Source organism: Gasterosteus aculeatus, chromosome 15 (assembly GCF_964276395.1).
Source record: "Gasterosteus aculeatus chromosome 15, fGasAcu3.hap1.1, whole genome shotgun sequence".
Taxonomy (NCBI): Eukaryota; Metazoa; Chordata; class Actinopteri; order Perciformes; family Gasterosteidae; genus Gasterosteus; species Gasterosteus aculeatus.
This window is the reverse complement of record NC_135703.1, coordinates 14,682,176-14,695,999: the sequence shown is the minus strand read 5'-3', so window position 1 is coordinate 14,695,999 and position 13,824 is coordinate 14,682,176. Positions and strand designations below refer to the sequence as shown.

The 13,824-nt window shown below is 46.4% G+C and overlaps 1 protein-coding gene across 4 annotated transcripts in view; it reads right to left on the bottom strand.

Annotated features, from left to right (window-relative positions):
* Window positions 1-12,257, bottom strand: part of sobpa (sine oculis binding protein homolog (Drosophila) a) — a 32,178-nt gene extending 19,921 nt beyond the window's left edge. For all 4 annotated transcript variants that reach the window (XM_040199071.2, XM_040199073.2, XM_040199072.2 and 1 more), the window contains exons 1-3: window positions 11,869-12,257; window positions 3,104-3,224; window positions 2,130-2,339 (exon numbers count right to left, since the gene is read on the bottom strand). In XM_040199071.2, coding sequence (XP_040055005.2) covers window positions 2,130-2,339; window positions 3,104-3,224; window positions 11,869-11,964 — 427 coding nt within the window. In that variant the 5' untranslated portion in view covers window positions 11,965-12,257. The remainder of the gene's footprint in view (window positions 1-2,129; window positions 2,340-3,103; window positions 3,225-11,868) is intronic.
* Between the last annotated feature and the right edge of the window lie 1,567 nt (window positions 12,258-13,824).

Genomic DNA, 13,824 nt, shown 5'->3' with positions numbered 1-13,824 from the left:
GAGGATATTCGTGGCTGTGCTGGTCGTATTAGAGAACCTGAAGTGGAGTATTCACCACACCGTCACAGAAAATGCTTGTGTGATACTTTGGGTTCTTACATAATGCCAGATGGATGAGGTTTGTTTTGCAGGATAATACTGTACATATTTAAAACATATTTTTTTTAAAAATATTTGTAAGACAATTTGGACCAGTTAATGAGGGCAGAAAGAAAACGGCATAAGACAAAAACAACCAATTGACCATACAATTTGAAAGAATATGGAAAAGGCAGGACTTTGAAAATGTGGTTAAAGAAATAATAATTCCCAATTTAAAAGAAGTACAATGGAAATATTTATTACGTAATGAGAAATAAAAGTATTCATAAAAAATCAGGAAGAATCCAAATGATACAAAATAATATCACCATTTGTTTGTGCCTTTGATTTAAACATGGCTGTGGTGGCTTTTGTGTGGTCAATTCGGGCAACACATTATTTGGGCAACAAACTATTTGAACCCCTCGCTGTGACAATGAAATGCCTCTTCTGTGGTAAACTGTGACTGTTGGTGATGAGCTGCTGGCTTTTAGCGCCGTCACTGTTGTAATAAGAGAGATCCTCCAAGATTCCCTCCAGTATCTCCAAATTATCACATTATGACTGCGCGGGTGTGAGGACGCCAAAACGCAAGCCCATTAGTCTTTCACCCCCGCTCACCTCCTTATCGCAAGCTTTTCACCTCTTGTTGAGCTTAATGGATCTGTGGGGCCATCACATTTTAAGTAAAGACTATCTCACAATTAAGGGAATAACTCCCCGAGGCCCCAAAGAAAGCACAGAGGACCCAACATGCATATTTTATGTCTTTCCTCGTCTGCTGCTCTGTCTCATTCCGGTAGCCTCTTATTTGTCTGGATAGCTGCACACTGCAGTGATAACCGGAAAAAAAACTAAAAACAAGCTAGAGTTTCATTCTGGGCTGACTGGGTGGATCAGGGTTTGTGCATTTCATGGGATAATGTCTGTGTCACGGCGTAATGAACGGGATCCAAGGCAGAACCTCAATATCTCTCCAAAAATCAAAATATCTCCACACTATCATGCATCTTGAGGTGGAGTCGTTCTTTTTGTTTTTCACCTTCCCAGGTCTTGGCATCTCATACCAAGCCCGTCTCGAAACACTCACATGTGCATGAGAGGAGGTGCAGGGGGGGGCGGGTGCTAGTAATTATGCAGCCTCCATACTAAATGCCACCATCGTCCGCCGTACCTGCACCTCAAAAGGTCCTTTGTCGGATTCTGCGGGGCACATGAATAATTCAGCGTGTGTGAGGAGGGGTTGGTGTGGGGGGAGTTGAAGGAGGTGGCGGCCGGGTGGCGGGTTGATTCTGGGCTTTAAGTGGGACCACACCATCTGTTTCCCCGCCTAGGCAGGGCCAGCGGGGACTCCTCTTGGGTGATGCCAAGGCGGTTTCGCTCCCTCCATCGGGGCGTACCAACCTCCTGTGCCACAGCAGACGCAAGGGATAATGAAGCCCTCTGTCTGGCCGAGGAACGTGGATATTTCCTCAGAGAGTTGACGGGGTTATATTGACACTTGGGCAGGTGGAGGAAAACAAGGTGTACAGAGGGTAGAGCTGGCTCATTAGTCGCCTGTCCCTGCCTGGTTTGGACGGTTTGAGGGGCCATTGCAAAGACAGAAAGTTTTCATGATGCATAAACATTTCGTTTTCCTGCTTTAAGAATCAGCAAGTATTAGAACAATGTCATCTGGAGAACAGCTGTGGACGGGATCATTGGCCTTCTCGTTAGGTGCTTTGACTGCTTGTGTGCTTGCTTTGGGTTGCCAGTTTGGGAGAATACATCAACATTCTGCCGTGGGCTGAAAACGTCCTTGATCTATTTACACAGGCAAGATGTGGCCAAGTTCAAATCACACACATTAGTGAGCATAAAACAGTCATAAATGTACGTATCGGCTCCAGAGGTGGACTCGTTCTACCATTTTTAGAAGACAGCTGTTTTCTGCTGGCAGTCGCCGTGTTTAAGTCCTTTCCTGATAAACAAGGACTTGTATACGCCAAAACTCATTTTAATTAATCACCTGAATGTGTCTTTCCAACAACGGTGTCAGTGCTCCCTACCTGCAGGGGGCTTGATCAATGGCGGGGGGATCATGGGGACTATGATGGGCAGGCTGCCATGCTCCTTGGTGCTGTGCATGGAGGTGGACGCTGTGCTGGAGGACTCTGTGACTCCGTTCCTGGAGGCTGGCAGAGACTGGGAGCTGTTGGCTCGATCCGGAGAGCCTTCGCTGCTCTCCGTTGAAGTTGGAATTTTTGGCAACAAGTTTTCTAGACGGGGGAAATTTGAGCGAAACAAAGCATTGCTGAAAAACTGATTAGATGCTGTGACAATCGCTGCAAATCCTGCCACAGTGTCAGAGCTTTTTGGGCCTAAAACCTGACACCACGGGTCCCTTTTTACCGTACTGGAGGTAATGTATCCCTGTAACGTATCGGATGTAACCCTACATATATAAGGTGAAAGGGACTGTTAACATCCATGAGCTTGTTGTTATGGTTTTCAAGCCCACAACTTGACTAATTTCGGTTCAGTCTTACCGCTGTCATCAGCCACGTCCTTCAGCATTGAGCGAAAAATACCTAATTTTACAACTTCCAAAATTGGAAAAGGAGCGTGGGCGCTATGCATCCGTGAGGAAGCGTTATCAGCTGAGCCCACGGTTATATCCTGCTCAAGACGGCATTACTCAGAAGTTTGAATTTATTCCCTTTCGAGTTTAAACAACTTTCTTTGATAAAGTGTCTTACTTTCAACACTCAAAAAAGTCAGCAAATCTGCTTCATCGGAGGGGATGTGGTTTCAACAATGGTTCAGCATGATAGCAGAAACAGCCCATTTGTCAACACATTAACATTCAGGATATGCTGAAACCTGATTGATTCACACTTATCCAAGTGAGAAACTGCCCCCTTGAGAAAGAAAAGTATGAGTAGCATTATCTAAGCCGAACATTTTAAAAGGCCAAGTGGGTTCATGTACAACCTCATTACTTCTAGTAAGTAGGGGTTTCATCATTTAGGTTTTTACATACCCTTGAGGACGGAGATGTGCTGCGGCGTCTCCCCCATCTCCAGGTTGTCAGAGTCTCTCAGTTCCACCTTGTCGTAGCCGTACCAGCCCAGCAGCTCGTTCATGGTGCTCTCTGCAAAGCTCTGCAACGCAGACAGTCGGCGCGTGAGAAACAACACAAAGTCACGCACAACTAAAGCTGTAACTCTCGCAAAGCAAGCTGCCACTTCTGATGAGTATTAATTGAGTAAGCAAACAATAGGAAATGAAAGTATGTCTCAATGACATACCGTGTAAACGTAACCCAAGTAAACGTTTTGAAAACAGGATGAGGATAAATTAGATTAGAGGTCCGATGCCCAAAGTTAGACAGTCAAATGGATGGACTGATCGTTGCGACACACAAATCAGCATAGAGAAGATATCATTTCAGTGACAGCAGAGATGGGGGATTAACTCATGCGGTTTTAAAGCTCCTCCTGTTTACAGATTCTCTGATAGGCTGAAATTATTATCTCTGCTGACAAAAATGGCACAGGGGTTAAGTGGCCCATCGGGACCAGTGATTCATGGGGCCCGAAGCTGAGGAATCCAAAAACAACATGCCAAAGAACGTACATGTGTTTTGTGTCATGGCTGTTGTTCATCCTCACCATAGAGGAAAAAATATGTTATATTTATTTATAATGATTGATTTGGATTTGATTTGTTTATTGATTTGAGCCAGCAGGAGATTAGCTTAGCTAAACATAAAGATGGGAAGTAAGGGAAGGCAGTAGGCCTCAATCCATCTGAAGGTAACGGAGGTATCTCACCTTTGTTTATAACGTACAAAAGACGAGGTGAAAGAATGATTACGATGACCTTGTGCTGGTTTATGCTAAGCTAAGCTGATGCTAATGCTATTGAGCACACAGAGGTGCATCGATGTGATCGTCTGTGTCTCAGGAGAGAAGCCAATAATATATATTTTTTTTAATATGTTGAGCTATAGGGCGCTACAGGGCACAGTGGCGTGGCGGTTAGCACTGTCGCCTCACGGCAAGAAGGTCCTGGGTTCAGTGGCCTTTCTGTGTGGAGTCTGCATGTTCCCCCCATGTCTGCGGTTCTCTCCGGGTTCTCCGGCTTCCTCCCACAGGCCAAAGACATGCTCTGGGGATCAGGTTGATCGGGGACTCTAAATTGGCCGTAGGTGAATGTGAGTGTGAATGGTTGTATGTCTCTGTGTCAGCCTTGCGATTGGCTGGCGACCAATTCAGAGCGTACCCCGTCTCTCGCCTGAAGTTGGCTGGGATGGACTCCAGCCCCCCCGCAACCCTGTGTGCAGGATAAGCGGTTTGCAGATGGATGTTGAGCTATAGCTAAGTGATTTTAAAGTTAAAGCATCTAAGTTAGTAGATCCCCTACATCACTCGTCATGTGTCTTTCAGAAGACTATAGACAACCAATAACAGCGCAGTAAAAACCCAAAATAGGAGCAGTATATAGCACTTGACAGTTTACAGTTATCCAATATGTTTTGAGTAAGGCTGTAAAGTCCTGACATTCAGCAGCAGCAGCAGAGCGAAGCTGACTGGCACTCAGATAGTTAGTACATGTATGCAAAAATAAACACACCTAATCTATGCAGGTGAAACATTAAAGTTTCTCCTCCACAACAGCCTCTAGCAACACCGTCAATAAGCACTCAGAACTAAAACCCATAACCCTGCTAATGCATACAGCCCATTATCACCATCCACCTCTCAGCTGGAATATTTCCAAAAGCATCCATTCAATGAACCCTAAATTGTGGTAAATGGTTCAGCTACCGTTTGACTCAAAAACATAGATGGAAATGTGCTTTCTGGGAAAAAAACGCAGCAGAGAGGAATCCTCTGTAATTATAAAATATTAGTCACAGGTCACTAAACTATCGGCTCAGATGGAACACTGGTCCTCCGCGCTGTAAATTATGCTTCCGACATATAGCTGCTGAATGCATTTGGGTATATCCATCTGACAACCATTAACACATCCGGCCCATATATGTGCTCAATCAGCCTTGGGTGCGGGACAAGCTTGTCAATTTGGCGTGTGATAACAGCTTGTGGAATCGCATTACAGGCTCGCATGGGTGAACCACCGTGCCCCGTACGGTGCGTTGCCACGGAGATGACCCGCCTAGTCTCGCCGATGGAGGTCTTGCTCGACATCGACTTGACAAGACTCGAGTGGGTTCATTACTGCGTAGTCGCTCTTTGTGCTTTATCTCATCGGGGCAGCAACCGACACTCATCAGTCATTACATTAAGCAGCTGGATGTCAATTACAAACAGCCCGTGTCGACACGTCGGAGTGCTTCAGTAACTCTGGGCGAATCTAAATGTAACGGCAAAATATAGACATCCGCACATTTGAAAAGAGAGTCTGCATCTGTAAAAAGAAAAAGAAAAAGGGAAAAGGCTCATTCAGAATGGGGCCTAGGTGTTGCCCGTATCCAAATAAAGGTAAAAGACAATAGCTATCTCCGAAGGATGTCTGATTTGACAGTTGGAAGACAAGACACGTCCCACGTGAACCTCTCAGGGGAGACAAGTTTGAAAAATTAAAAGATAAGGATCATTTTCACACCGAGTTCATTTCTATTAATAAGGGCCGGATGACAGAGAGGGAGAAAAAGTCCTCTGCAGGTCTCTCTTGAGACTGTGCACTCACTGCTGGAGGCGGGGCTGAAGTATTGATTCGTGATTTCCTGTGGGTGGGAAAAGTGACCGTGTCTGCAACCAGAATTTAATTCGGGCAAATAAAGTGAAACTGCGCGGTCTCAGTGGAGATGGGTTTGGTGGTTTTTTGTCCACAATACAATACAGTATGCAGCTCAAAACCAAAAAAAGAAAATGAAAAGATGTCTCTCGCCGACCCGCGCCATGTTGCAGTCCACAGCTTGCAAACAACAAGTTGGTCCACCAGCCTAATCGCTTGATACAAATCAAATTAATGAAGCCCCAACACAAAGCAGATTGGATATTACTTACCGTAGGATTATAGTAAGAGAGATACAAGCAGTGAAGAGCCCCGCACACACACACACACACACAGTTGTTTAGCTTGAAGCAGAAGTATCTCTCTGCATGTTTGAGACACCGGCACAGCAGAGGTGCAGCATGGGCGGATTTCTTTATACTACCGCAACATTCACTCCGTTTCTCAGCATTTTGGAAAGAGATTCACAATGTGCTGTAGTTGCACCACAGAGACGGAGCGCCGCTCTCTGTTCACACGGAGCAGAGTTGCTGCTATTCCGTGCAGGGGGCCACTGGCCACACTTGGTCCAAGGACTCGGGCTAAATGCCAGGGAGGGATTATTGATGAAGAATGACAGGAGCCATTGATCCACCTGTTATGAAATACCACTGTGGGGAGGGGGGTGGGAGGGTCAGTGAGCAGAGGGGCAGAGCACGCTTTGAAGTCAAAGAAGAAGAAGCGTGCTGGCAACAGGAGCGTTTCAGTGTGAACATCTGGAACTCAATGTTTAACAACTACAGCACTTACAGCAATTGTTCAATTGTACAACGGTTTTGTCACAGAGGTTATGAAAGGATTTGAGTTCAAGCGGTCTCTAAATGAGGACAGCTCATGCTCGCTCACGTGAGCGTAATGCTTTTGCTTGAACAATGCTGAGTGACAGCGGTGCTCACTCCGCCTGAAGGTTCCTGCAAGTCAGATTCAGCAGCACATCCCAAAGTTAAGTCCTGACAGAGATGTTCTACACATGGACACGCCCAGTGTTTTCACAGCATATTACAATACGGTTCTCTGATTTAAACGGGGGGCCGATGCTGCACGTTCTTCTCACTACGGTTTCTTCCCAACCGTCCCATACGTGAATGTCACATTACTGCAAATACTCCACGGCTGTGTTTTCTAACCATGTTCCTGATGATTCTTCAATGAATCCGTTAGGTAGACAACATGTATGTTGTGTAAACTAAGGAGCTGAATATTCTGCACAAGTTGTTTAATACATTCACTGTGGATTGCAATTTACCAAAAGGGAAAAGCCCTCCGACGGACTCAGAGGGCAAACACGTGGCCAGCACAACAGCAGCACCACTGCAAGAACACAAACCTTCAGAGGAAAATCATCCTTTCGAACTAATGAGTTGGAGCATAACTCAACCCGAGATTAAAACGGATGTAGCCGCAAAATATCCACCTCGCAGGAGACAAAAAGAACACAGCATCTCTCTTTGTCTCCCGTTTCTTTCCACCAAACTGTCCTCTGTGTCACCCTACTACTTTGAGAAAGCGGGAGTGATATTAAGAGCGGAATCGAATCCCAGCTGGCGGCTCATCAAAGCGGCGGCATGGGCTCTGACTGTGGGTGAGCCGGGGAGGAAGAGGCGTTGGAAGCACACGGGGCAGCTACTGATGTCTACGCGTTACACGGGATGTGTGGCCCTTTAATCAGCTGGTATTCTAGCCGAAGTGTTCTGAGAGCCTCGGAGCAGAACCGAGGGTCGCTCACCTGGAAGCGTGGTTTCTGTTTCAGGCAGACAAACATTTAACAGATCGGTATATACCAAGTTAGAAATCCTTAAAAAAAAAAGAGGCTGAACCCTGAGATGGCAACGTTTGGTCCGTCCATTTGTCCTCATTATGTTGCCGACCTTTTGTTGCCAACATCAAGTAAAAATCCTCCCTTGACCAAAGGTTTTTTCCAAAAGGAGTTTTCTCAAAAACCAAAAGGCAGTAGCTTCAAAATATTTATGGTACCCAAATAATGAATATATTTGTAAATATTTAATTTATAATGAAACATTTTGCATTAGAACCAGATCAATATCTTCAATCAGAAGCCATTTATTGCCACGTGTACAAGAATTTGTCTTGGTGCAATATAAGAATAGAATAAAATTAAGTAAAATAAGGTAAAGGTCTACAAGCAAAATGAACAATATATATATATATAGTACGTGTAAACGCGTTAAAACGCGTATGTATGTACACATTTTTAACCAAATATGTACCTAAACCTGAACTTGCCTTCTACCGACATGAGAGATACAAGATAAAACAGACAAAAACGGTCTTGGTTAGTCCATCCACCGTTCCAACTATCCCCATCTTGGTTTTGTCGAAATAAACCTTAAATTCACCACGTTAGATGTGGAAATATGCTGGATATTCCCACATCGCTCCCGTTCTTCCAAAGCAGCAAATTAAATGACAAACATCAGTCATCATTTCTAAAAAAATAACAAATAACAACAAGCAAATCCGGCTAAAATACGGTAAAACATGTATTAAAAACAGCCACGACAGTCAAAAATGCAGACAGACAGACAGAGACGCACGCACACTCACAACTGAATGCATAATCTCCCGGGGGAGGTCATAATAATGCCAGCGAGGGCCGATTGTTGCTAATCAATGCGTAAGTCATTGTGAAATGTTGAGACATTATTGAATTCTTACACCTTTTTTAAAACTATTTAACTGATTCAACACACCTGCGTTTTAAACACCACTTTTAGCATCATATCTACGCTGTGAGGCAACTTCAGAGCTTGTGTCGTTAAACAATATATCTCAGTGTGTTGAAAGGTGTTTTACGAGTGAAAGACCACATGGTGGTTTCACATCGTCACACATGGACTCCTGATACTTTCACTACAGATTTGCGGGTTGCACTTCCCTGCTGCGTACTGCGTACATACAAAATACATCTAAAGCCTCCAGTGAGGCCCAGTCGCGGCCAGCAGGGCTCTTGGTAACGATGATGGCGGGAATTGGACACCCGGCCTGCGCTTAGAAACCAGAGCAGGTCACTATAGACCGTGATAAAATTCCCAAATCCACGCGCCAAGTTTCCCTTCGCCTCCTGCACTATACCCCACTTTTCCACTCCCCTGCTCCCTCTCTCCTCCTCTGCCTCTGCCTCTCCTCGGCTTTCATTTCCCTCTACTTTCCTTGATACCTGAGCCAGTGGGGAGACACTCGGGTTACAGTTTTTACAGCTCAGCCAGCCCAGCGCTGTATACATTCCTTTCTCCACTGTTCTTACCCCACTCTCTCCAGCCTCTCACATCCCTTCCGATGCCCCCTCCTCCTTGTCCTCGATTACTCACCGAGGCTTATTTTACCGCGCAGGCACACATTAAGGAGTCATACGAAGGAAACACTGTCGGGCTCTTTGGTTTTGCAGAGTATGATCTCCCCACAAGGGCACATTGTGTGTCTTTCTTGCTTGTGTATGCGTAAGGTGTGTGTGTGGGGGGGGGGTCGGGCCTGAAATATTGAAGATGAGAGCGGGAAGGAACTGTGTCACTTTGTTCTCCATCTGAGCCCTTGCAATTGAAGAAGTTTTCCTACAGGATATCAATGCGTTAAACTTCTCGTACAGGCTTAACTGTTGACATCAGGCAGCTGAGCAGCTTCAAGTCTTTAGTCTGATCCGCGTCTCGCTGCAACGTTCTCCCACAGCCAACCAGTAATCTTATCATGTCACACCTGTACGGCCCTATTTGTTTTACATCATCTGACTTATCAACTCCCAGAGTCAGAATAACAACGAAGGCACTGAACGAGACCAGAGCAACCTTCTATCCGTCAATCAGTGTTTTCCTAAATAAAACTGGCCGCCGCCGCTTGTGTGTGAGAAACACCGTGTGCGTGTGTGCAATATGAGCTGAGATTCAAGGGCGCGTAATGAGCTACAATCGAACATGTTTAGCCTTTGAAAGTGTTTTGACACCTTAACCACATCTGCTGCTCCCTTCAGCAGAGCTTCCCCCGGCGTTGACGGGAGATACTGGAGTTGCCATGGGAGAGCGGTGTTTTCCCCTGCACGCACCAGCAGCGCCGCAGCGTCTGCTGCGTTTCGTACTGACACATAGATAAAAAGTGCCACAAGCTGACATATTTGTTGAGTAGCTGGACCGTAATATTGAAAACTCGAGATTCACAATTCGACAGATCACTGAATGTGCCTAAATAACAGCAAAACCACTTCCTTCAAATACAACATCATGTCTGACCCGCGACTGACATGCAGTAATTACTTGGCAAATCTGATAGATTAGAAGAGAGGACATTTCATTTTTTGCTCCACTGCTGACACAAATGACCGAATAAAAACTGAACGGACAGCACTGCTGTGCCTAAATGATGCTTATAAAGATTTCATCCATTCTAAATGCTCCAGTGAGACCAGCTCAAGTGCTCCCCTGGTACGGAAATACGGAAATGTCTCCATGGAGGGACCGTGGCTGACTGACAACACCACCCCCACTCCCTCCCTTCCAGACAGCAGGAGGATGTATTAACTGTATTTATTCTCAAACGGGGAGCGTTACAATTTTATTTTTTATTTCATCAAAAAAAAAGAAAATTCCACTCCAACAAAGTGTTATTCTGCTAAATGATTAGAAGCCCTTTCTCAGGATGCAGTAGATGAGGTCAACTCAAGCAGCTGCAAGGAGGTGGAACACGGCACAGTGTTACATTGCATGGTTTTAATAGGCTAAATAATCGTGCATCAACATGCAACAACGCATATACACAGTCATCATTGAAATAAACATCACTTTTCGTTTTACAGGAACAAAAAATAAGCGGTGACACGTGAACGCGGCTGTAATTGAAGCTTTTATTCCAGCAGGGGTTTTTTGTTCAGGGTCCGCTCAAAGCAGCATCCTCGCTGCTCCTCTGATGATTTCATCTTTTTATTCATTTTTTCCCAAATGATCCCCGATGTGATCACCTACGTGTCCGCCCGCAGCAGCGGAGCCCTGCGTGCGTGTGTGTCTCCATACAAATGTGTATACAAACAATGAAGAGATGGAGACAAAGCGGACACACAGCCCGCCTCTCTCTCACACGCACACACACGCACACACACACACACACACACACACACACACACACACACACGTCAGGAACACTTTCTTTCTCCGCACGGAGCGCGGGGCTCAAATATCATAACGTGCATAACGAGCCACATACAAAATAAGGAATAGAAACAACGTGTGGGGTGAACATGGGGGGGGGGGGGGGGGGGGGGGGCGCTGCAGGCCGAACACAGGGGACAATGTGCTCCTTGTAGAGTGCGTAAAGCTCACGGACGCACATCTGGATAACACGCCTCTGGACAGCACACGCACACAAACATAAACACACACCTCAACTCAGGCAAACCCACGCATTCAGACCTGCTAAAAAACCACAGCCCCCCCCAACCCTAACCACCCCCCCCCCCCCCCACACACACACACACACACCCCTCCCGCACACACACACACACACACACGCTATCGATCCGCACTAATCGTGCACATCGGATGCCCTCCGTTGCGCCGTACTTTCCCAGCGGTCGTAGTAATAGTGGAGGCTCTGTTGACGCCTTCACTGACGCACTGGATTTTCCATCAACTCCGGGCGAGCCGTGAAAAGGCGAGATTGTGGCACGAAGCGGCGGGGAACGCGCGCGGCAGCCTCACCGACTCCAAACTTACTACAGGGGCAGCGAGCGGGCGCCGCATCCATTGTGCGAGGCGCGACACTGGCACGGCGCGCGGCTCGGACTCACATCCAGCGGGGGCGTTTCAAAAAATAATAATAATCAATCAAAGTTTGACTATCGTGCAGCCAATTTCACTTGAGTGGGTCGTCGGTTTCCACGGAGGAAACCCGGCGGGGAGCCTCCACGGACATGCACGCTCCTCACAACCAATCTGCTTCCACGCGTAATCACATGCAAGCGGGCAACACAACCACGTTTTTTTGTTGTTGTTGTTTTTTTACCTTCATCTCTTCATTTATTTCCCTTTTCACCGGGTGGGCTGGTTTTCGGCTTCTTTTATTTTCCGGAGGTCTGCCCTCTTTTTCCATCTCTGCCATGTTTTCTCTGAGATACTTCTGTCAATATTTGCGGTGAGGAGGGGTGAGATACGGGGTGGGAGAGAGAGAGAGGGAGGGAAGGGGGGGGGGGGGGGGGGGGGGGCAAGCGGCTGCTGTTTACAGTTGACAGACGGCGGAGGTCTTGCGGCTTTTCAGCGGCCCGTGTGACGCTGGTGATCCCGCCGAGGGTTTGCGGTGCCCGGCTAAGTCAGCCATCTTCTGGCCGTATCCTCCGCGGTCCGTGCGCCAGTGGCGAGCCGCCTCCGCGAGTCAAAGGAGAGGTTGAATGAGGGAGAGGGGGGAGGGGGGGGGGGGGGCAAAACGAGACAGGAGGAGGGGCATGCGCTGAAACATTATATGACGCGTTGGTGATCAGAGGTTTTTTTCTCGCGTTCCCCACGGAGCGCAATCAAAGCGGTCACATCCGCTTAGCGCTGCGCTGATTCCCGCATGATGGCAGTCTGCAGGCAGCAAACAGGTGCCCACGCACGGTCCCCCAGTTACACATTGCTCTTCAGGGGTGTCTCCCCGACATGTGACCAATATGCACTGGTCTCTCTCCCGGTCACAGACGTCACTGCTTCAGTCCTTAAAACACTTAAACTCCATGTCTCCAAACCACATGTCCTTGTCTGGACGTTCCAGTGTGCAGTTCAATGATCATAAAAAGGTCAGTGTTGACCAGAGCAGCTGTGGTTAAGGATGACCAGAGCGGGGCCTTGCTCAACGTCAGTCGGTGTAGGTCAGTGAATGTTGCTGGGATTTAAAAACCCACAGCTTTATTTGTCTTGCGAAGTTCAATTTGAATTGATTATCAGTAGACAAAACACTACAAAGAAATGCAGTTGTTTAGTCCTCTTTTGATATACATAAGAAAAAGTTCTGTCCAGTGCAACAAGTGCAAAAATGGCTGCCTTCCAATGGGGTGATTGGTTAATTGTGTACTACAGCCAAATACTACAGCCAAATGCTGACCTTTTTGATCCTACGACAGGCAAAACCTTATACAATATAATGTTTACATCAGCATGTGCTTACACAAGTTTTAAATCCACACGCATTCAGATTTATGTTGTCGTTTCAACATGCTTTTTGCATGACACGTTCTGACAATGTTCTGACAGTTTTATGCAACGAGGCCATTCACTTACTATACATATACATAAGCACTAAAACTGGGTCATGAGACATTTACAGGTACCTGTGTAAGTAACTTTTGCTCTACCTGTTGTATCTGTGTGCTCTGGCCACGGAATTACAACAAGGTGTCGGTTGGACAGCCACGGGGGCGAGGGGGGGGGGGGGCATTGTGACAAGCATTTGAGCAGGATAATCGGTGGAAAAACAGAAGCCGTGAACCATGATGCAGGGTCAGGGTGAGATGACGTGTGCGTTACAGTGCTGCTCCCGCCTTTGCAAACCAACAAATCGCTGCAGCAGCTCGGCTTGGCCTAAAGCAACTGAAATGCTCCCGGTGACACAATGTGCAATAATGAGTATGATGCAAAATACTGAAAATGTTGATTCGAATTGAAATGCTATCTGGGCATTTCCCGATGCTCTAAAACTGTCATATCGTAACAAGGATAGAATTACATTAAGGTGGTTTTCACAATTGAAACACGTTGGTATAATTGGATAGTTAATTTTCTTTTTATATCTGACATTTAAATAATTTTCTATCTCAGCGTTGGAGTTACTACGACGTTGGAAATAGAAACACATAACGAGATGGAAGAGAATCAAGACGGAGTTGCATCCAAAAGTGTTCCCACGTAGGCGTTGAGTCTCAGTACGCATTTTTCTTAACTATATTTAATATATTAAACAGGCACTGGAAATGTCAATGATGTCCCTGCC